The sequence below is a fragment of the Camelina sativa genome, chromosome 16 (assembly GCF_000633955.1).
Source record: "Camelina sativa cultivar DH55 chromosome 16, Cs, whole genome shotgun sequence".
NCBI classification, from domain to species: domain Eukaryota; kingdom Viridiplantae; phylum Streptophyta; class Magnoliopsida; order Brassicales; family Brassicaceae; genus Camelina; species Camelina sativa.
The window spans coordinates 8,666,489-8,691,334 of NC_025700.1; the positions used below are offsets into that span (position 1 = coordinate 8,666,489).

At 31.9% G+C, this 24,846-nt stretch overlaps 5 protein-coding genes and 1 pseudogene across 5 annotated transcripts; 2 read left to right on the forward strand and 4 right to left on the reverse strand.

Annotated features, from left to right (window-relative positions):
• On the reverse strand, nucleotides 1,906-3,368 carry LOC104750185. The gene is made up of 4 exons (XM_010471949.1): nucleotides 2,945-3,368; nucleotides 2,652-2,750; nucleotides 2,458-2,524; nucleotides 1,906-2,180 (listed from the first exon to the last, which is right to left on the reverse strand). The coding sequence occupies exons 1-4, from the start codon at nucleotides 3,260-3,262 to the stop codon at nucleotides 2,134-2,136; spliced, it is 531 nt and encodes a 176-aa protein (XP_010470251.1). The 5' UTR covers nucleotides 3,263-3,368; the 3' UTR covers nucleotides 1,906-2,133.
• Nucleotides 5,310-8,551, reverse strand: LOC104753491 (annotated as a pseudogene).
• LOC104753492 lies at nucleotides 10,594-12,270 on the reverse strand. Its single transcript, XM_010475737.1, has 7 exons — nucleotides 12,202-12,270; nucleotides 12,017-12,097; nucleotides 11,735-11,917; nucleotides 11,459-11,626; nucleotides 11,309-11,366; nucleotides 11,073-11,215; nucleotides 10,594-10,968 (listed from the first exon to the last, which is right to left on the reverse strand). Exons 1-7 carry the CDS (start codon nucleotides 12,268-12,270, stop codon nucleotides 10,594-10,596), a joined length of 1,077 nt encoding a protein of 358 aa, XP_010474039.1.
• LOC104750186 (squalene epoxidase 1) lies at nucleotides 13,296-16,614 on the forward strand. The gene is made up of 8 exons (XM_010471951.1): nucleotides 13,296-13,611; nucleotides 14,268-14,379; nucleotides 14,460-14,634; nucleotides 14,920-15,088; nucleotides 15,221-15,439; nucleotides 15,534-15,809; nucleotides 15,916-16,194; nucleotides 16,280-16,614. The coding sequence occupies exons 1-8, from the start codon at nucleotides 13,360-13,362 to the stop codon at nucleotides 16,400-16,402; spliced, it is 1,605 nt and encodes a 534-aa protein (XP_010470253.1). The 5' UTR covers nucleotides 13,296-13,359; the 3' UTR covers nucleotides 16,403-16,614.
• On the forward strand, nucleotides 18,065-19,462 carry LOC104750187 (GDSL esterase/lipase At1g58430-like). The gene is made up of 3 exons (XM_010471952.1): nucleotides 18,065-18,709; nucleotides 18,836-19,094; nucleotides 19,174-19,462. Exons 1-3 carry the CDS (start codon nucleotides 18,098-18,100, stop codon nucleotides 19,365-19,367), a joined length of 1,065 nt encoding a protein of 354 aa, XP_010470254.1. The 5' UTR covers nucleotides 18,065-18,097; the 3' UTR covers nucleotides 19,368-19,462.
• Nucleotides 22,608-23,456, reverse strand: LOC104750188. Its single transcript, XM_010471953.2, has one exon. The coding sequence runs from the start codon at nucleotides 23,363-23,365 to the stop codon at nucleotides 22,826-22,828; it is 540 nt and encodes a 179-aa protein (XP_010470255.1). The 5' UTR covers nucleotides 23,366-23,456; the 3' UTR covers nucleotides 22,608-22,825.

The window sequence follows — 24,846 nt, forward strand, 5'->3', positions numbered from 1 at the left end:
GCATGATTATATAATAAACAATAGTAGATAACATTGTATGTAATAAAAACCCGAAACATACGATATATATGACCTTTTCTCATTGACGTTTTATTTTCTAATACATTCTTTTTGAGTAACGTACTTCGTATCAGATAATTTCCTACGTACATTCCAATTTTATCAATACACCTGATTTCTCTTGGGATTTTGAAACTTTAATTAAAGATAATAAACTTTTGCCCAAGAAAAAAGATAATATACTAAACCAAGTCTTGTTATAGGTAAACAACTATATAAGCATGTATTTTCTTTAAAGGTGCGTAAGAATAGTCAAAACAAATCTTTTAGAACAAATTCTAAAGAAAGAAAAATACTAGACCATATTAGTATAGTATTGTATTAGTGTTATCGGTATGTCACTCTTCAATCATCTCAATCTACACATAAGAGTATATCATAACAAGATTATTCTGTTTCGTACGTTTATTTTCTAGTTCTTAAAAAATCACTAAAAACAAACATAAAAATATTATGTCATATATATTTATTTTCTATATAACTTAAGGCTTAGAAGTGTCCACCACTTAGTCCGGTTCCACAACGGTTGAAGAAAAAAAAAACCTGATGATATAAGTGCTTTTTCTTTCTTTTGAATACTGTAAAACAAAAACAAAAAACTATTTTCACATTTTTTCTACTTTACAATAAATGCTTCTTAGTAAGACTTTTATAAGGGATTAATTTTGCTCAGAACAACCAAAAGAATTATGAGTTTGAAATGCATCTTGAGTTCGAGAATTCCCAATTTGTTTCGAATGTCTTTGTCAATTTGGTTGCTAATTTTGAGTGTTAAGTATAGTAAAAAACTTTATGGATAACATAACATGATATATGTATAAACAAATAAATGCGACCAATTGGTAATACGCATAAAGTGTACAATAATGAGAAGGGCCCATGACCAGCTGTGTAGGAATGTACAAGAAATGGGAGTACGAAAACTTAAAGTAGCAAATAAGTAGAAATGTTCTCTATATATTTACATGTTCAATCAATGTACTTATGCTTCTTCCGTGGGTAACTATATTTATCCCTTTATGTACTTCTTACTCATAAAATTTTCAAGACTCAAATCTTCTTCTTAGGAGTTTCACGAACTACAGTGCACTTATTTAGTAATAATTAAGTTGAAGTTTGGTTCAGACGTTCAGTATACTAAAATAACAAAGATAAATGTGTGAAACTAAAACAATAGTAACTTATATTCCTTCTAAATCAACATTACAACTAATAAAAAAATCAATAATCATATAACAGGTATTTTGAAAGAAAACTAAAACAGATAGAATATAATTAGAGCAATTTATAGTTCTGACATGGTGCACATGTGGACATATAACCTCTATTATATTACAAGTTTGTTAGGTGCACACATATTTCTCTTGTTATAAAATAAAATAACTTCAAAATTGACCTAAATTCACTTTGCTTTTTAAACTCTATGGTGGAAAATTTAGATCTTAGAAAAGAATTGTTGCATTGGATGATATAATTGTATTAGTTAGTTCTTTTTTACCAAAACTGACAGGATTAATCGATAGAGTTATAAATAAATAAAAAATTGCATTTCGAACATTGGTAAGTCTNTTTTTTTTTTTTTTTTTTTTTTGTGTGCAACTGATATATAAGCCTTGAGAGTATAGGCAATAGAAGATAGCATGGAGAGTAAATAAAGTGGACCGTCAAAACCCATAATAAGAAATGATTCAAATGAATGGAAGAATATTCTACACATCTTCTAACTATTTCTGTAAAAGCATATTTCTATTTTGGTTTTAGTTTCAATGCATTAGAGTCGAATTAGAAAGTTTTACATAATATGTGCTAGTGTTATGTAAATGCTTCAATTCAACGGAGTATATGTACACGTCGAAATCAACTACAATTCAATAATATTTATTACATAAGATTTATCATATATTAATTGAAAAAAGAAAAACCACATGGTTCTCTTAAAGACAATGTACATGATAGCAAAACACATTAAAGGATGAGAAGGTGTTCCTTCTGTTTTTTTTTTCTTCTTAATTTTCAACTTTCGAGAAATGAACGCAGATGTAAAATAATAAAATGGAAACAAATAATACATATTCAAAGTTCATTCTTTATTGCTCTCCTCTTCTTCTGATTACTGGCACCTGATACACATATTGTCAAGCTTAATTTAATTTATACTTTTACATGCATATTTTTTACTCATTCATATACATGCATGCATGATAACTGATACATTATACATATTATATATAATTATATAAACATATACATATATATACATATCTATATTGATGTATCTATGTTTATGCAAGAATTAAGTAAAGCGACCCATGTATGATATTTTATGCATTATGTCTTTTTGGCTTATATATGCATTATGGTTCGAGACAGAAAATAAAAATAAAGAGGACATCATACCTTGATTATCCAATGCTACTTTCTCAACTGTGAAATCTTGTTGTAGGAAACCCGAGTTAAAGTTTCCCTGCAACAGAAATAGAAATTTTAAACTTCTAGAGAAGCCAAAGTGGTAAGAAGACGTATAGCTTGTGGTCACACTGATAAAGTTATAATTTGTGACCATGAAGCAAAAAAAAGTAATATGTAGAGACCTTGAATATTCTTCTTGTGGAGTAGCTTCGAGAGAAATCATCAAGCCGTTGATACCCATCTAGATGTTGCTTATACGCTGAAACTTCTTCTTCAACCGGCTGTTTAATATTTTTCCCAAATATTGAGATTAAAATGAATATAACTTCAGAAGCAAATAAATATAGATAAATATGTAAAAACTCATTTATCCAATAATAAGTTATCATATAACAGATTAACAAAATAAAATAAAAACTGGCGTATATATATATACATATGTATGTATAAAATGTGGCTTCAGAATTCACAATACCAATGAACTAGCTGTGTCATCAAGTGAAGAGTTGCTTCTCTCACTACATCTTTGTTCTTTATGAACCTTCTTCTTGCTCTTGTTTTTGCACCAATATAGCGTGTTTTGTTGGATGGGATCTTCAGGAATGGTCTCCTCGCGGTAATATGGAGGCCCAGAAGATGCATCCGACACCATTGAAGAATCTTCATCATGTTCCTGTCTTGTTTCTCCATTGTTATCATCTAGACGATGCAGTGAAACAGAAGGAGAATGGTCTAAGTACATTGTCCAACTTGAGTCTCCCGCGTCGCTGAAATATAAATCCGATATATCCATTTTCTTTTGATTTCTCCCAAAAAAACTCTTTTTTTTTTGTTATTTGTTTTCTATCTCTCTAGGCTTCAAGGCCTTTAAGAAGAGGATATACTCTTTCAGTGCAGCCAACAAGGGTATTGGTTTGGAAACAAAATATCTATAACCATATATCTTGAGTATTTTATTTATATTTTAAAAATTCAAAAATAAATGTATGATTGTTGGCAAAAACAAATTGTGGTTTTTTAGTCACTATCTATTTCAAAATAATTAAAGGCAATATGAACTTTTAACTCAAAACTAATACGTGATGATGGAGAGTTTCATATAAACAATTCTACTTCTGATATAAGACATTTTACCATATGTTTTTCAAGATAAAAAGGCGGGAATAGCTCATTATCAAAAAAATACCCATAACTAGACTTATTACCATTTAAAAAAATATATATATAATTTTAACGTTCAATTCAAAACCAATCAACAATAATTACAGAAACCGTTTGTTCAAATCAAATTTGAAAAAGCTTTTATTTTGTTAGAGTTTGTTTGTAGCCGAGATCATTCTTTCTTTTTGTTTGTTTTTCCACCAATAGAAAGCTAATCATTAATCAATATCATAAGAGTTTGAAATGATGTGATATTTTTATTTTTGACATTTCTTTATTTTTTTTATTTGTTCTCCAACCAATAAGAAACTAATACATATCATTAGAGGTTGAGATGATGTGATCTTTTTTTGTTGTCCAACCAATAAGAAACTAAAACATATCATTAGAGGTTGAAGATGATGTGATATTTTTTTTTGACATGTTGTATGAGAACAAACAAAATTATTTTGCTTTTGTCGTTTCAAGTCCAAACATGCAGATCGAATCCAAAACTCAAAAAGACAGAGAAATAACATAACTTAAGAAATGTTTTTGTCATGTAGCGTAATACTCATTTTGGACACTCTTAGCTTGCATGCAATAGATAATCGACAGTTGGCTTACTGATTATGAACATTGGGCCAATAGGTTAGTGATAGTGGCAATAGATGTTTACGTACTATTAATTTATATCCCATCTTATACTCTTTTCACTTTACACCTACACCCTGCACCATCCATTATAGGTGCGGTGCCTATTTACATATTAAAATATTTGGTTTTTCAGTACATAACTCGGTTAATCCCATTGGATACTAGATTAATTACAGTCTTCTTACTTTAATCCAATTTGTTATCCGAAATATTCTTATATCCATTGTGTTATTACATTGGAATAGTATAAATTTATTTTTATCATAGCTAGAAGAAAGTTCGAGGACTTCACTCTTGCTTGAAACTAACTTTTGGCAATACATGTTACCACGTATCACTTTTCTTGAGCAGTTTATATATGTATCAAACCATTTTGAATCATTGTATTAAGAATATATACATATTTGACTAGTTGATTAAACTATTTTTGTTTTCTTTTTTTTTGACTAAGGATAATAAGCATCTGAAAGTCATGTGACCTACTAATTTGTATGGAACATATGTGATCTAGAGGTTTGTAGTGCCACCACGATGTCATCTATTCACCCTCAAATCATCATTTTGGCTTTAGCAGAGACCTATAACGAGTACGGCCATAGCAAATGATAGCCAAAAAAAAAAAAACAAAAAATAGAAAAATAATAGAAAATGGTGATTTACGTTTTGTAATTGATGAATTCGAATGCTATAAAAGTTGATATTACAATGTCAACTTTTATTTATTTTCTTGCACAGAGTCCTTTCTAACCAGCATTTTCTTCACCAAACTTTGATAACCAATCCTTATACGGAGACAATTATCTGAAATTGCATTGAAGAAAATTCGAACCCTATGCTTTAAGGACATAAGTATATCATGGTTCCCGTGCTCCTAATCTATATTCTAGAGCAACAACATGAGTTACACAAAAGATATGCCTGAATCAAATCAGCTGATTTCACTACTTCAAAACTCCATATTCCGTTCTTTTTACTGAACTACTTTTGCAGGGTTCTTTCTTGCATAGCCACACAAATTACCTATCTGTCTGTGGCAGTATTATTCAACTGAGCTGTTCACTAGAATGCTCTGTAGTGTCTATGTTTGTTGCCATTTTCTCTTCTTTTGTCTCCATAAGTTTCAATTTCTGAAACAAGAATATATATTAAGATATCATCGCAACGTCTATAATCAAAATCGGATGTACTTCTCTAAAGAATGATCTTGAAAACTAAGGAAAAAGGAAACTTACTTTAGATGGTGCAAACATGTTTGCATAGACTTAGCGTCTCTCTTGTTGCTATCAGCTTTTGTCTGTTTCAGCGTCTTGTGAAGAGAGTTCACTTCCCTGAAAATTTTACAGTGTCATTGCATAACAGGTCCAGGAGAAAAATATAAAGATGCAACAAACAACATACGCATTCTTTTACCGGTTCTCAGGATCAGCCTCTAGAGCCTTTTTTATATCCATTTATGCTGAAATCAAATCTCTCAACTCAATATAGGATTGTGCTCTCCTATATAAGGCTTTCACATTTTAGGACTCAAAAACTAAAACTTGTGCCAAAAAAACATGAGATCTTGTCATCTTATAGCAGTAATTTACTACTCAGTCTACACATGCACACACAACATCTACTGGATTTTAAAACTACTAAAAGATTATAAATTGCATAACTTAATTAAAAGAGAAAAGCCACCAAGTCTCACTAGACACGAGTCTACTTCTTTTTTCCTAAACTTGTTACCTCTGAACATAAACTAATAGTTTCCAGAAAATTGTTTAGTTTTAGACTATAGGCTGCACTATTTAAGAAGCAAGATACTCTCAAAGCCTCCACTTTCTTTTCTTCATCACCTTCAAATTTACCATTCTCAATATATTCTACAGCCTGTAAGCTTATGTATTATCATGTCAGGGATTCCAATGGTATATGTCAAGTGTTTTCTCAATGTCTCCTTAGTATTAAATATGGCTACTTTCTAGATGTAAATACGGCTACTTTCAATAATAGATTTTCTCATGAATCACCTTATTATATTTCTTCTCTGCTCGCTGGTACTTTTGATTTTTGTATAGCAGATTGCCTTCTTCTTTCCTTCTGTTAGCAGTTTTTATTTTCTCTTCATTATTCATCTCCCCTGGTGTTTTCTCATGTTTTCAAAGAAACAACATAAAAAATTCGTGTTTAGAAGATTTGAAATAGTCACTTTCCATGAGTAATTTCAGAGCCATGTTGCGGATATAAAATAAAAGTTATGCAAAATATTATCCCAACAAAATGAAGACCTCCATATCCAGAAAGATAACTACGATTCAGCTTAAATGTTTGTTTGGATGAGGGAGGACATTTCATAATTTGTTAAGCAATATACCAAACAATTTTGCTGTTGTTCAGAACTATGGACATAATAAAGAGTTAACAGAACAAGAAACTCAAAACTCAATATCAAGTACTTTCAAGTCCCAGTATTAGCTATTACCTTGACAAAGTCTAACATTTCAACTTCATATATAAGAGTTGAACATTGTGGGACTTTAGCGAGGTCACACTGGACTTCCACATTTCCAAAACCATACTCAGGAATTATTGTCAATATCGCCTTTTCCCCTCGCTTCATTGTTGCAACAGCTTTGTCTAAGCCAAAGATCACTTTCTCTATAAATATGAAGTAAGCAATTCAAGTTTGTGTCAATGCTGAAATTAATATACTTTTAATAAGGCCAAAAGATATCTTAGATTACATCGTCTGTCCTTCATCTGTTACAAAAACCAATGGCTCCCCGTCCCCAAGTGCTTTCATTTCGAACATAGTTTTGTCTTCTAGCTTTGCAACATAACTGACTGCATTGAAATTTCAAACTACGTCATGCTTGATTGAAAGTAAACACTAAGAGAGTTCTCTAACCCATTTTGTCTAATGTAAAACCATGTTTCAGATTATAGACAAAACAATAGCTGTGACTGAATCATCCACGCACACACTTACCAGTGACAGTGGAACCATCATCTGCAACACTTGTGCCTTCGCCATCTCTCATAATTTTCTTAAAAACCTTTGAATCGCCCACGACATCAATAACAGGTTTATAGGAAACCAGCACTACATCAATATTTAGCACAAAATTTGGTGGAACAACATTGATATTCCCACTTGAACTTCTTCCTTTTTCTTCAAACCCATCTGTACATTTATTATATTTAAGCAGCAGATATGCAATAACCTAAGACTTTAGAAATGACATCACCACATACATTGAGGCTGGTCAATCAATTTGGCCTTTTCTCCAGGACACATGGTTACAATTGCCAGTGGCAATGCTGGGCATAGATGACCTAAAAACCAACACATACCTATTTAGAATTGAAATGAAAAAGACTACTTCATAACTCATATACACTATTACTTTCAATTACCATCATTCACACAAAACTCAATGCCTTCATCTGGTGATTTGGCCACAAAGGTTCCATCAAGAAGCTCAACTTGGTACTTCACTACAGTAATCAAATACAACATATTGGTCATTATTATCAGCAGTTCAAGATGAGTCATACAAGACAACTAGCCATGAGATACATACTAACTAAGAACTTCATCCAAATCACTAGGCTTCCCATTCTTATTGTCTTTTCTACAATTCTCTTGATAACACTTCCATCTCTACGAACATCAACAACAGAAATCCACGAGAAAAGTTCGATTTCAAACTGAATAACAGAATTTGGAGGCACATTATCATCACACCCCTCAGCTCCATAACCTTGATCAGTAGGCAAAGTGAACAATGCAAGTTCTCCTCTCTTCATTGTCATAATACAATCTCCTAAGCCTCAAATATCCCTAACTACAAAATCACTGAACTTGGATCAGTCAATCTACGAAAAATAGAACACAAGAAAGGAAACAAATCTAAACTTCATCATCCTTTAGAGTTAGAGTCACAGGTTCACTCTTATCTCTAGTTGAATAGAAGATTCTACCATCAAGCAAAGTACCAACGTAATGAACTGCAAAAAAAATTCGTTACCGTTTCCAATCATTTGAAATCGTGAATGTGATTTTGATTTCTAATCAAAAGGAAATCGAAGAGAACCCTGTGGCTTCGTCACTGATTTCAGGAGTTTCGTATCCAGTACCGAGTTTGAGAAGCTTATTTTTGATGTCGGAGGCACCGAGAACTCTTTCTTCTCTGATTTGGGGAGGATGAGTTGATTCAATGACTTCTCCATCTTCCTCCTCCAATTCTTCGTCTTTGTCAGAAACTTTGGCTGCTGCTATAGCTACGGCTGATGAATCCATGGCGGATTTTGAAGGATTGAAGTTACAAAGTGCATCGAGTTCGCCAAGGAAAAGATAAAGAAGAAATGGATTAAATTTGTCTTTAAGAGATTAATTTAGCTCAAATTTATAATTAATTACAAAGTAGCCTACTCCATGCTTTATGTATGCATTGTTAACTTGAAATATAAAATAAAGTTTTATTCAATTATATCTGAAATGTACAGATGTAATTGTTAATATATGTCTTAAAAAATAGTATTCATAATACTTCGGCTCAACTACAATTTATAGTTTATATATGTTATGTAATCTTTTATAGAAGGATCATGATAAAGAGGAAAGTTAAAGTAAATATTACTAAATATTTTTGATGACGATGTATTGTTGAAATGATTTAAACAGTATGTTACTATAATAATAAAACCATTACTTATAGCAAAGTCAACTATATATTTTCGTTAAATAGTTAAGATATATTATATTTCTTATATTTTTCTTTTTTTGGAAAAAAAAAACTGATAAGTAGTCTAGAAAGAAAAGTGTAAGATCTTACTTATTTATTTGATGAATAATATTATGTTTTCATATATATTAATTTTATTGTCATCATCTAAAAGTAATAGTTAACAAAAAATAGTTTTATATATGATAAGTCAATTTAAAATAATTTATTAAAACGATATCACGAAAGAGTTTAACCAGTTTTATAACCAGTTGTATGAAATTTAATATATTTTTTATTTTATATATTTTGTTTCTATTTCTAATCATTTTAATATAAATAGTATGATTAACAATAAATTAAATTTTGAAATTATTGTTTTCTGTTATATTATAGGGTGGTAAAGCAATTATGTTTTTTAAACACAATCAAAATGTAACTTATAAATTACTATTAAATACAAATTTGAGTTTTTTCTTTAATACAATATATATGATTATTGAATATAATGTGAGTTTTTTAATATTAGAAAATCTTTTATATTAAATTATTCTTCATAAATTAATTTTGTTTCAGTTTTTATTTTGAAATGTATGAAACCATTTTATAGTAATAGGAAAATTAGTTACAGCAAAGTTAATTAAGTTTTGTATGTTCGTTAAATAATTATGATAATTTAATTTATTTGTAGTTTGTTTTTTTTTTGGAAAAAAAAACTGATAAGTATTCTAAGAAAAAATTGTAATACCTTACTTTGATAGATAAATTATGTTGTCCTATATATTAATTTTATTTTCATATCTAAAAGTAATAGCTAACAACAAATAATTTTATAGTATGATAAGTTAATTTTAAAATAATTTATTAAAACAATATCACAAAACATTTATCTTATACTCTAAGTCTAACTAATTTTTATAATAATTCATGAAAATAAAAATGTGTCAAATTTAATATACATATTATTTTCTTCTATAATTTGTCTCTATTTCTAATCATTTTAAAATAAATAGTATAATTAACAATAAATTAATTTTGAAACTATTGTTTTCTATTATTTTTTGGGGGAGATAAAACAATTATGTTATAAAGCCATTTTTTTAGTACATATGTTTTAAAGACAGTCAAATTGTAACTTATAGAATACTATTAAATACAAATTTGAGTTTTGTCTTTAATACATTATATATGATTATTGAATATTATATGATTTAGATATATATATATATATATATGTGTGTGAAAATATTCTATTTTTTTAAATAGTTAGGCTATCATATATTAATTTGGTTTCAGTTTTTACTTCAAAAGTTTGAAACCATTTTCTATTTTTATTTGGTTTCAATTTGTTTATATTTTTTAGTTGGGTTGATTAGTATTTTGTTTAGGTTCTATGGTGTATGATTTCATTATGAAATATATTAGATGCCAAAACTAAAAAATGGAAAAAATATATTTTTGTAACAATGTTAAATTTAAAATTGGTGAGAATGACACCAAATGTCACTTGATAGGCAAAATTAGAAAAACAAAACCTTCTCTTATTATATAAAATTATTTATTAGCATTATTGTTATGAAAATAACTAAATTAAGAACAACAAGAAAGAAACCATTGATTAGACCATACCACAAACCCCACCAGGTCCACCGAACGTGAGCATCTCTCCACTGCCTAATTCAAACTCACGATACCATACATCATAACACTTTGGACTATCTACGTATTCCTCAAAACTATGGCAATTAATATCGACCAGACTTTTGTCTTGGAAAGATTTAAGCTGTTTCATGAAACTTGCTAAGTTGTCTATACGGTTTACTTCTCTCGGAAAAGTCCCTGCCCCCATCGGAGGACTGATAGCTCCAGTTGGCCCTTCTGTATACCCGCCGAAATAAATTTGTGATGCTCCTTCCATCGAATACATATGAGAGGGCCAGTAGCCTATCAAGGTCTTTCTCGTCATCAATAACCAGCTCTTTGTTTTGGAGTCCTGTATGATTGGTGCATAGTTATTATATACAATTTGCTAAATTTCCGTATAACTTGCTAAAATTTAAATATAATTCAATTACTTTACTTTTGTTTTAGTTTTACCTGACCTACGAGAAGATGAACATCGTGCTGCTTTTTGCCTACAACACTAACTTTGTCGTAAACCATACCAGGGTAGATTGTTTTATGGACTTGGACATATCCTCCTGGACACAACGCGTTGTAGCATCCATTTTGGTGTTTGCCTGAGTCTGACTGTTATATGTGTACTTATTTGATTAAGAACACAACAAAACCAAAGATATTTTGAATTAAAAGATAAAGTAAATATTACTTACTACCTACCGAGAATGTTGTTAGCCTTGGACGATCATCTCGGTACAACCCTGTATGCACCTAAAAAGACAGATCAATTGTGCCATAAGATTATAACTCGACATATGATGATTTTTATGAACATATGGATTTTGTACGTATAGTATACTTACAGCCCAACCGAATTGGATGCTGCTTATCATATCTTTTTCTCTGTGATTTAGCCAAACCCAAGCTTTGCTAAACTGATTTTTTAATACCCTTGGTTTGTAGATACTGAAAACCGCTTGTGCTCCACCGAATCTCTCTGTGGAATTGTCGAATGTTTTGATAATTGCATACTAACCAAAAATTTTTTTTTATTATGTCATTAAAAATTATGAAAATAAATCTTTTTAACCTCTGTTAAAATAATACTGTAGTTTAATGTCGTTGTTAAAAATACTTACATGTAGATTAGCTGCTGTAATTGTTGTCTCCGGATGGATAAAGTTATTAGTGTAGTTACTTTGCGGTTTGTGAATTGGTACTTGTCCTTTAGGACAACGTTCTTCAGATTTACTACTAGTAATCATATCTGATGTTTCTGGCTCCATCGATAGCATGGCTTGAAACTCGACGCTTGGTCTCATCTAGGATAGAGACAAACAAACAATTCAGAGGAATATTTTTGATGGTTGATCAAAGCATCTCCATAAATTCAAAATTCTAATGATCATGAACCCCCATACCTGGATTTGGTGATTCTTCATCGATGGATGTTGAAATGCAGGTTGCTTATAGATATCAACACATACGTATTCTATTTCTCCCTGCCATAAAACAGTAGATATACATGAGTCAACAACATATGTACATCCAAACAAATAATGTATAAATTAAGTATCATTTTTTTTTTTCTTTTTCTTTTGGTTACCTGAACTGTTGGAGAAATATGATGAGAAAAGAGATAAATGAAAAGACATAATAACCAGTAGAAAGCCATAGAATATTGTTTTGATCCTAATCTGCTTTCCAAACAACATACTAATATATATAACCTTGAAAAAAATCTAATTAAAGTCTCATGGTATTGAGTCAACGTCATTATAACTCATTTAAAAGTAATAACAAAAAGAGATATGATTGCCAACAGAAAGTCAAAGCATGGTAATTAATTTCTATATATTTCCGCATCCGAATAAGGTAACTCAGTAACCACAATAGACTCTCTAGTAAAAGATTGCGTTTTTGCAGTATTATACCCTAATTTACCATTATTATTTAATATAATTCCAAGGATTATGCTTAAGGGTGTAAAAATGAGCTAGCTCCCTCAACTCAGCAGCATAAGCTCGGATATTACATGAGCTAGCCTCTGCTCAGTTACATATACGGTAAATTCGCACTTAGATCATTTTGATTGTCGGATACTCAAGAATATTCAAAATCCAAATATTTTTAAGTATCATCACAAATATAAATATATATATATATATATTGACATTATGAGTATATTTGGGTATCTGTTCAGATCAGGTTCGGATTTGGCTTTTTTTGAATTTTGAAATTTAGGATCCGTTTAAATATTTGAAATTTGTGAGTTTTAAATTCGGCTCAGAATTTTCGGATCAGTTTTGTTTGTGTCGGTTTTCGAGTTTAAGTAACTCGGATTGTCGGATCAGTTTTGTAACGGATTCTCAATTCGGCTTTATTGGGCTTTCCACTATTTTTGCGAGGTGGCCCAATATAACCTACTGTTCCAGTGGTGGCAATTCGTGATAAAAAAAAACAACAAAGTAACGTCAATATTTGTTGTTAAATATTTTAATTACCTAGCGATTAGTCAACTTTTATCGTTACTAGTTTTGAGATTACCAACACGAATAAAATTAGGATGTACATGACAAAATTGTCCACCTTTGCCAGCGTAAACTAACTTAGCTTTTTCCAAAAAAACAAAAACAAAAATAGAAAAAAATAAAATAAAAAATATATATACATACACTTACTTACTTGCATTACATACACACACCTCTTCTCTTTTCTCGTTGTTTCCGCAGAAAGCAAAAAAATCTCTGATAAAACCAAAACGATGACGGAGTCACATTTATGGAATTGGATCTCGTCGCCTCTATCGATCTCCGCTCTTTTCATCTCCTCCGTCTTCGTTTTGTACGGATTTTTATTGAAGCCGAAGCGGAATAGTATCCGTCGTCACGATCGAACCGTCTCCACCGTCACCTCAGACGTCGGATCTGTTAATATCACCGGAGATACCGTTGCTGATGTTATTGTTGTTGGTGCTGGTGTTGCTGGTTCTGCTCTTGCTTATACTCTTGGAAAGGTCTGTTTTATTAATAATTTTGATAAAGCGTAATTTTAAGGATTCGTAATTAGGAGAAGGGATGGTTTTAGAGGATTTTGATTTCGGTGTTATGAGGAATGAAGCAGTGCTAATTATTTCTTAGTGAAAGCGAATTTGAGATTGTGTTCGTTTGTGTTGAATTGAAGCAGTGTTCGTTCTGGTTTCGTGGATTTGGATTTGAAATGCTACATAGTAGTGATTCTGAAAACAATTTTGATGGTTTACACCCAATGCAGGAGTTCTTGAGATTTGCATTGGTCAACTCAACACTATTTTGTGATTTATATTAAACGTTTTGGACACATTGCACGAAACCTATTTTGTCTTTGCACGAAACCTTTTTTGTCCTTTTACTTGAATCATTTTGTTTTTACGAAAACAACTTGTTTTGCGGAATGCACGAGCTCTTGAGATTATTTAGCAGGGTCAACGAATACTAATTGATTTCAGGAAACGTTAAAATTTGCTGTTGTTCTTTGACTTTAAGGGCCAAACTAGTTTACAGAGCAGGTTGTTAAATGTGTTATGGTTGTTCCTGTGGAGAATTAGTTTACTATTGGTTTATATGCTGTCTACTTTTATGTGTCTCAGTGTGCTAGAAGTGCTGAATTGTATACCGTTTTGTGATGTTATAGGATAAGCGACGAGTTCACGTGATTGAAAGAGATTTATCTGAGCCTGATCGTATTGTTGGGGAGCTTTTACAACCTGGGGGTTACCTTAAGTTACTAGAGTTGGGAATTGAAGGTAAGTAAAAAATTTGGTTGACATCTAGTTTGCTCTGTAGTTGTTTACTAGTTAAATGACGTTAAGGGTGGTATATACAGATTGTGTGGAGGGAATAGATGCTCAGCGTGTGTATGGTTATGGACTTTTTAAGGATGGGAAACGCATTCGCTTAGCTTATCCTTTGGAGAAGTTTCACGAAGATGTATCAGGAAGGAGCTTTCACAATGGACGATTTATACAAAGAATGCGGGAGAAAGCTGCTTCACTTCCCAAGTATGTTTCTTCTTTTTATAAATGCCTTCAGTTGTTATATAGCCTATAGGCCTTTTATCCTTTTCACCTGCTCTACCTAGACACTTACTAGAATTTCCAAGGTGTTAATCCCAGTTTTATGAAATAGTTTTAGTTTGTGTTAAAACATAATGAATGCATAAACCATCGTTTTTAAATCACTTATCTTAAAATTGTTCTTGTTTGGTTGAATCACGGATTTTCTTTTATACGAGGCAATTTTGTGTACTGCTAATGACTGTTTCAACTTATATCTATACTCAACAGTGTTCAGCTAGAGCAAGGAACAGTTCTTTCTCTTTTAGAAGAGAATGGGACTATCAAAGGTGTGAGATATAAGAATAAAGCAGGGGAGGAACAAACAGCATTTGCAGCTTTGACTATAGTTTGTGACGGTTGTTTCTCAAACCTGCGTCGCTCTTTGTGCAATCCTCAGGTAACATGCTGTTTAATATTGATCTCTGTTTTCTCGTATCAGAGTTTACTCTCAGCTGATTTTACAAAAGCAAAAAAAAAACTGTATCAGCTTCAAAAGTAATTACTATATATCTCTGCTATCTTCTCACAGGTCGAGGTGCCTTCTTGTTTTGTCGGTTTGGTCTTAGAGAATTGCAATCTTCCATATGCAAACCATGGACATGTTGTCTTAGCAGATCCATCACCTATTTTGATGTATCCAATTAGTAGCACAGAGGTCCGGTGTCTAGTCGATGTTCCCGGCCAAAAATTGCCGTCCATTGCAAATGGTGAAATGAAAAAATATTTGAAGACTGTTGTGGCTCCACAGGTATGGAAGCTTTTTTTTTTTCACTGTGGACTTCTATTCAAGGCGTTTTTCTTAAACTCTGTTAATAAATTTGTGTGTTTCTCTTCTTGTCTAGATGCCTCATGAGGTTTATGATTCGTTCATTGCTGCGGTTGATAAAGGAAACATTAAGTCCATGCCAAATAGAAGCATGCCAGCTTCTCCTTACCCTACGCCAGGGGCTTTGTTAATGGGAGATGCATTTAACATGCGTCATCCTTTAACAGGTGGAGGAATGACAGTTGCATTATCTGACATTGTTGTCCTGCGTAATCTTCTTAGACCACTACGTGATCTTAGTGACGGCGCTAGTCTATGCAAATATCTCGAATCATTTTACACTCTGCGAAAGGTAAAAACATCAATTGTAGACTAATTTCTAGTCTATATAAGAATCAAGATAGTGTAAGTTTTTTTGTTGTTGTCAAAGACCAGTGTTTGAAAATGATCACTTGCAGCCAGTGGCAGCCACAATTAACACCCTAGCCAATGCTCTTTACCAAGTGTTCTGTTCATCAGACAATGAAGCAAAAAATGAGATGAGGGAAGCGTGCTTCGATTATCTGGGCCTCGGAGGGATGTGCACAAGTGGACCAGTAGCTCTGCTTTCGGGTTTGAACCCTCGACCGTTAACACTTGTGTGCCATTTCTTTGCGGTTGCGGTTTATGGAGTCATACGGTTGTTAATCCCATTCCCTTCCCCAAAACGAATTTGGCTTGGAGCCAAATTGATACTGGTACGAATAACATTATTCAGTTTTCATCAGTCTATTTTTTTAGTTGTATCGGTATGATCCTAACGCATAAAGCGAAAAATCGCAGGGAGCATCGGGGATAATATTTCCGATAATAAAAGCGGAAGGAGTTAGGCAGATGTTTTTCCCAGCAACTGTACCTGCATACTACAGAGCTCCTCCGGTTAAAGGAGAAACCAAATGTTCATAGTTCCGATTGATTCTGTCACACATCCAAAAGAAAATGAAAGTTGTGTATTGCAATTGCATCTCGTGAGTTTTTTTTTGTGTTAGTGTTCTTTAAACGTATAAAAATGTCAAAAATGCAATGATTATCTCTGTTTTTTTTTTTTTTTATACATAGGTTTTGATGCGTTGTATTGTATCTTATTGCTAAAGGTATACCATATGTTTTTTTATTTATCCAAGTCTCTGCGTTATAAAATTTTTTTCCGTGAAAACCATTTTTGAATTTAGTCTTGTTTGTTTCGTGTGTAAGCATCTGCAAGTTTGTGTTTTGATTTAATTAGGTTTCTATTTAAATGTAGTAAAAATGACATGTTGTGCATAATAACTTAACATACACATAATTCTACAGATGGGTTGCAAATAGAGCAAAAAATTGGCCACGTAAATTGTTGCTTTAAAAGATTTTATTATGCACAACATGTCATTTTTACTACATTTAAATAGAAACCTAATTATTTCGACCTTCACTTTTAGTCTTCTTTTATTAGTAGTGTTTGTCTTCTTACTAGTTACTACACCTGCCAGAGCATAAATAAAATAATGTTGCTGTTAGCCTGTTTACTTCTAGAGTGGTCACCGAACTTAATCTATTTAACACTTCTAAAAAGTAAATTCTAGTATTTAACGATTACTAGAATACAACACTTCAAAGATATTCCAACTTGCATAGTGATTAAAACTTGTTGGCTCTTCCCGGGCTTAAAAAATTATCGGGTGATCCGAGTGATCGTAACCAATTTCACCCTATTACATCCTCATCTAATTCCAAACAAGCAACCGTCGACAATTATGTAAACCATGTGGTCCATGTGTGTAATACTGTAATATGCAAATGACAAAACACAGAAGTCGTTTATAGGTCTATGTTGCTATCACTTATTAGGATATTGTAGATTTAAAACAGACAAGGATTAAATTCAAATGGAGCCATAAATATATAGTAGGTTTAACAAGTCCCACACAACTTGTTACCAAAAAGAAAAAAAAAATCCCACACAACTCGACAAGTCCATCATTTATATGCGGGTAGTTAAATAGTAAATGCACCACGAAGTTATGAAAATAAGTTGGTAGTTTCGTTTTGTTAATGCTACCTAAAGGTTTGGTGAAAAATGTGAAATTAATGTTAGCGAAGAACAATTAATAGCGATTAGCCTGTCGTAAGAGATTTGAGCATATCGGGAGACTTGTAACAGGTCAGGTAAGTCGAAGGTGAGGAAGCAGAGTTGGATTCTGAATGATTTTGACGATGCTTCCAATCCAGAGCCTTTGCCGCAAAGTCGTGCCTCTCGCATCCGCCGATGTTACTCTCTCGAGTCTCTACTTCCGGTCAGTCAGAAGGTTCAGATCCCTTTCTTCGGTGAAGCTAAAAATGTTTGTCATCTCTGTTTTGTACTTGTCCACCCTTGTATTGGTCTTTATTAAACATACTGTAATAAATTTCATAACCAAGTACAAATGAAGTTGCACAAAATTGGTCAACCATTTTAAGAGGCAGAAAAATAAGTGAACTCCAAAGTACAAATATGATTTAGTTAAAGTTGTTATTTAACACTAATCAGGAGGTGAAAAAAATCACCAACAAAAAACTCTTTATATATTCATGACCAAACAATACATTTCTGTAGATCAATAAAACAAAAAATCAACAAAAAAAATGTCGACTGCTCATACCATAACCATCACTCTCTTCATCACAACAACACTACTAGTGTCCTCAAACGCCAAACCACTTTTTCCAGCGATTTTAATCTTTGGTGATTCAACGGTTGACACAGGCAACAACAATTACCCTTCACAAACAATCTTCAGAGCTAAACATGTTCCTTACGGCATTGATTTCCCAAGCCACTCACCAAACGGAAGATTCTCAAACGGAAAAATTTTCTCCGACATAATCGCAACCAAACTCAACATCAAACAGTTTGTGCCTCCCTTCTTACAACCAAATCTCACTGACCAAGAAATTGTGACCGGAGTCTGTTTTGCATCAGCAGGTGCCGGTTACGATGACCAAACCAGTCTCATCACACAAGCGATTCGAGTCTCGGAACAACCAAATATGTTCAAGAGTTACATTGCTCGTCTTAAGAGTATCGTAGGAGACAAGAAAGCTATGAAGATCATAAACAATGCTTTCGTGGTTGTGAGTGCAGGGCCTAATGATTTCATTTTGAATTATTACGATGTTCCCTCATGGCGTCGCGTGTATCCTAGCATTTCTGATTACCAAGACTTTGTGCTTCATAGGCTTAACAATTTCGTGCGGGTAACGTCATAAGATATTTCCTCTACAAGAAATTAGGGTTTTGGAACTGATTCTAAACGCTTTTAACCTATTTTTCTATAATCAGTCTTGTTCATCTCTCAAATCTTTTTTTCGGTATGTGTGCAGGAGCTTTATAGTCTAGGTTGCCGGAATTTTTTGGTTGGAGGTTTACCGCCAATGGGATGTTTACCGATTCAAATGACTGCACAATTCCGCAACGTCCTAAGGTTTTGCTTGGAACAAGAAAACAGAGACTCTGTTTTATACAATCAGAAACTTCAGAAGCTCTTACCTAAGATCGAAGCATCACTTACAGGAAGCAAGATTCTTTACTCTAATGTCTATGAACCTATGATGGACATGATCCAAAACCCTACCAAATACGGTATACATCAAAGACCTTTCTTGTTCCCCAAGTTATTCTTGTGAGATTTATAGCATTCTCGTATGTGGGATTAAAACAGGGTTTACAGAGACGACGAGAGGATGCTGTGGAACAGGGTTCTTAGAGACGAGCTTCATGTGTAATGCTTATTCTCCCATGTGTCAGAATCGCTCGGAGTTTCTGTTCTTTGACTCGATACATCCATCGGAAGCTGCCTATAGTTACATTGGCAAAGTTCTTGATACTAAGATTCGTGGGTGGATTAAGGGTTAAGTCATCACGATTTGCAGAACGGAAACAAATTGTTTGTTTCATAATTCCACTATTTGTGGACTTGTCGTTTGTTAATCAACTATAACTTTGGCTCTTACTGGTGCTTTAATTTAGCGATATTACACAAAGGACATCAGTTGACAATTCCATTTGTTGAAAAAATTCAAAAATCAGTTGACTTTAATTATAAAAATCTGTCAGTCAGTCAACAACAAGGACGGTACTGAAGGAGTTTTGTATGTGAAAGCAGATGCAAACTGCATGAAAAATGGACGAGATAAGTAACGAAATCGGATCCGGAAACTTTCATTTATGATCTAGCGATTACTTGGTTTAAGCTAATATTTTTAAACCTTATCAAGACAACAAAAAGGAATACCGTTTTGGGAAAACAAATTTTTAAACATTTTTGAACTCAAACTTGAGAGGGAAAGTCTTAAAAAGAAAAGTTTGAACATTGGTTTAAAACATATTCATTGGGTGTTTTACTTTTATCAAGCCTAGAGTACTAGTAAAGTTCATTGGGTGTTTTACTTTTATCAAGCCTAGAGTACTAGTAAAGTTCATTGGGTGTTTTTCCCAAATCTAGCATGTCTCAACACGAATGTTAACCACAACTAGAAAAGAGTTTGAACAAGTGTTTGTGTATGATTTAAGATCTTCAAAAAGTTCCGAAAAAAAAAAAAAAAAAGGAAAAAACCTCCTAAGACCAAAAAACTTCGACTCAAGTGGTCATATTCAAGCATCCTTTGTTCAGAGTATTAAAGATCTTACCAAATTTGGAATTTTTTTTTGCTAAACTCAGAACTCAACTATTAATCACTAAACTCAACTATTAGTTTGCTAAACTTTAATTTGCAACCTCCTAGCCAAATTCGCATTACCAAAAAAATTCATTAAGTTCACAATGCGTTCTAACATCAACTTTCACAGGCTAGACATACATTACTTAATTCATATTTGTTTAGACAATCTATCGAACACTTTTGATGCGTGGAAAAACCTAGAATCTAGAATAAAGTGATAAACCCTATTCTAACATTAAGAAAATGTGAATCAAAGAACCTAAGGATTAAGAACTCCAAACAACAATCAAAATATCAATTCATTGAATCACCTAATTAGAACCCTAAAACCCAATAATGATACTACTCACACATATTGAATTGAACAACACAAATAGACGAAGAAAAAATAATAGATTAATGAAATAAACAAAGAAAGAGTTTAGAAATTTTCTCCAAATTGTCAAAGATGATGGATCTCTAGAATCCCAAAATGTGTCTCACATAGAGTCTCAAGTGCAGCCAAAAACTCAGAAAAACGTGTTCTGCTAATTAGGTTTTTGGGGTATTTATAATTAAAATAAAAGAAAGAAAATAAAAATAAAAATAGAATAATTCAGAAAAAAACAATAAGTGTCGCAGGAAGAAAGACAACAAAGTTGACCAGACTTCTCTAGACTTCGACAGATTTATCTACAGATTTTATCAGAATTTAACAGATTTGTCTACAAATTTCATAAAACTTTAGCAGATTTGTCCATATATTTCATCAGACTTCTCCATAATTCAACATACTTGTCCAGAATTCATAATTCATTTATGTTATGGAGATGTCTAAAAGTCACTTCATGCTCCTTTATTCTAGTTAAATTCAAATTCAACTAAAAGACTTCAAATTCAGCATATCATCTTCACACATGATCACTAACTCAAGAAAGGACTGAAAAACATGAAAACGAATAAAGATACGATAAATGACTCAAAACATATATTATATGAAGGATAAAGGAAACTAAAAACACGATACATCAATAAAACATTGGAAAACGTTGGCCTAAGGTTTTATTTTTTTTGGTATTTTTTTTAGAAAATTATAAATTAATTAATAACTAAATTGAATGTAAAAATGAAGATAAACTATTAAACTAGTGTTTTTGTTCCTTCTCTACGTAATCGGTAAGTCCATCACAAATATACGCTGGTGGACATTAAATGAAGTTTTGATAACAAGTTGGTAGTTTCATTTTGTTAATACGGCAAAAACGTTTGGTGAACATATGACTTGAGCTACAATAAAGAGAAAGCAAAATTAATATTTCGGAAGAGAACAATTGATTATTATGCACACACAAGTTAAGTAGCATAAAATGAAATATAAGTTATATTTATCTAAATGCAAGTGCAACTACACATGTCGACACGAGTATATATATACATGTGTGTGTGATTGTGTAAACAATGAAGTATTGAGAATTGAGTGCAAGTAGAAAACATGAATTCAATAAATAATTGATTTTTCCGTGTTTAGGCGTTACAACGTCGCTTTTCTAACTTTACCAATCATCATAGGTTCTAATAATAGAACTCGTATATCATTAATAAAAAACATAAGAATATATACTACATTTAAATTGCTTAAGGCCTTAAGCCAGAGATTACACTACACATAATTTGGTGATACAAATTAAAGCCATGAAATTGATTATAAGAACCGTGACATCTATATATATAGCCTAGTGCTATGTTTTCATTAGAGAACCGACAAGAACTCTTCTCCACCACATGTTCTTATATAATTTAATTAGTTTGCTATCCATATTCTTTCTTTTTGGAATGACAATCATAATATGTGCGATTGGTGTATATAAAAGTGTACAAAAAATGGTAAGCTGAAGAATTAATCTTTTACCGCGTATTGAAAAATTGTAAAAACAAAAAATAGTACATAGAAGATATAAAACAGCTAAGAGTAACACTTTTAATAAAAAAATTAATATCATTATTATGATTAACTATCATAGTGGTATATCCATACCAAAACGGTAAGAGATTACCAATCAAAACCAATAACCTATTAATAATATTCTTGGCGAGTAAATACTAAATACCGTTTCTATACCACCTGTATTCCGATTCTGGTCCACCATTTCCTAGAAAAATCATATATTTTGGTCAACAGATTGAACTATATTTTATATTTTATAGATCACGGTAAAAAAAGACTTCAGAGTCATTTGCTTTCTTTTTTTTCTTTGTCTAAAAAAGTAGACAAAAGTAAATTGAAATACTTTACAAAGAAAGAAAAAGGTCATTACCTGAAAGTGAAAGTAAATATTATTTTTATTTTCAACTTTTTATATATGTTGTTTCCATTTCGACTGCATGTTTTTTGACTTTAATTTATTAGTCAATTTTTAATTCTCAACTCTAGATTCCTTTACCAAAAATATAAAATGAAACTTATTAGATTCTCAAAAATATTTGACAGTAATTACTTTTTTCTTTTGTTTACAAAAACTTTACACCAAAATAATTCCATAACCACGGAAATAACTAAAAAGTACATGACATCGTAATTTTTGTTTTGTTTCTTCTTCTTAATTACCTTTTAGTTTCGAGAACTTATACTTTTTAGGATGAAAAGAAAATTAATAATGACAATTAATTAGTGAATTAAAATTTTGATCCTCTGATAGTAACAGCATGTGATCTGCTACGAGGATATAACAAATCAGATCCCTTCTTTATAGATCCTTCTTCTTCATCTTCTTCATCAATCCTAGCCATTGTCATCCCTACGCTCGAGCTCTTCGGCAAACCGTCTTTCCCCGAAACAGCAACCGCCGCAACGCGAATCTCCTGCCTCTGCCTCTGCTGCTGTTGCTGCTGAAGCTGTTGGTGAATGATCATGTCAATCTCGTTCTTATGACCCAAACTCCTAGCCGAAGCAGCTCTATTCAGCTCGCTATAATCATCGTCGAAGGTGTAATCGGAAGATCTTCTCCGAGAAGAGGCGGAAGAGGAGAAGGCGGAGGAAGTGCTCCGGCTTCTCGGAAAGGGAACCGAGGCGGCGTCTACGGCGGAGGAGTAGTGAGTTCGAGCTGCGCAGCCTGTGATGCTTCTCATGTAGAGATCACGAGCTTTGCTTAGAACTTTTAGAGGCATGGTGACGATTCTTAAGAACCTGTTATGTTTTTTTCCTCTCTTTCCCATTTTTTGTTCTTGTGTTTTGTTTTGATGTAATAATGATGATGATGGGTTTGGTTTTGGAACATGAAATGGTTTTAATAAGTAGGTAGAGAGATTATAGTTTAAGGTCAATATTGAGAAAGGGGGAAATAATAACGTGTTGAAGATATACGAGTGGAACATGGTTTTTTGTTGACTTGGTGATACGGACTTCTTGTAGTAAAAATTTGGATAGGTCAACTTTTAGTTACGCGAAATGAAATGCTTTTTTTTTACATCTATCCGATCCTCTCACTTTTTCTTTTAAAATTATAGATGTCCAAATAAAAGTTTTATCTTAAGAAAATTAGCTATTTTGTATATATTTTTACGAAAATTGCAAAAATGTTCATTTTTATTATATTTTTTTTATACATATATTCATTCCCTAAAATTTTATTAAATTTGCCTATAAAAATATGAGATTTATTTAAATATGTGTATATGCGTGTAAAATATTATAAGTACATTAGAAATACTTTATAAATACATTGTAAACTTTATAAATATCTTATAAAATACCTTAAAAGTTAAAACTCTATAAATACTTGGATCAAGTTCTCCAACTAATAACCATCTTGTATAAATATTATAGTTTTCAGATCTAAAAAAGTATTTTTGAAAATAGACAGTTGAATGAGACATTTTTTTGAAAATGACCTACCGACCAAAAATACAATTTTTAATTTGTCCAAATTACATAATTAAATCGAAAGTATGATCAAAAGGTTTAATTTGTTGAAATTGATAAAAGACTCATCCTATAAGTCAATGCTTGGGACCGAGTTCTATTATATAGGCATTTGTTTTTCAGAATAACTGAATATTTCGACATAAAATAAAATTTAGTTGTATATTAAAAAAAGTTTAAGGGTGAAAACCATAGGCACCTTTTGTTTACTAAGCTTTTTATTGTTGAAGGTGCGTTAAACATGGTAAACAAATTATTTTGTATAAAAAAGTGTAAAACATGTCTTTGTGAAAGGATGTGTGTAACTTGTGTTATGTGTTAATTAATCTACCTAAAAAAAATAAAAATTGAATTTTGATTCGGATTTGGGACATTTAAAATTTGATACGAACGTGGCTTTATCTAGAAAACAATCCCAAATTAAACCATTAGTCAACTGAAAATCCCAAATGTTCCGTTCAATTCGACGATTTGGATACATTGATAAAAACAAACAGTATAGAAATGAATCATTGAACACTTCTTTAATTTTTGTTGTTAGAATTATTCAACTCTCTTTATCTCTGTTTTTTTTTTTGTTTTTTCTTGTCTATCTCTAATAAAATTTCAACTTCTTGTTTAAGTTAGGATTCAATTTGTCACTCACTACTCCTGGATTCGGCATGATTGATTGTTATCAAAAGTTTGCATGTACCTAACACTTGAATGATAAAAATAACTAAATCACTCGAATTAACTTTTACCAAAATTGTAAAACATTAGTGAACAGTATGAA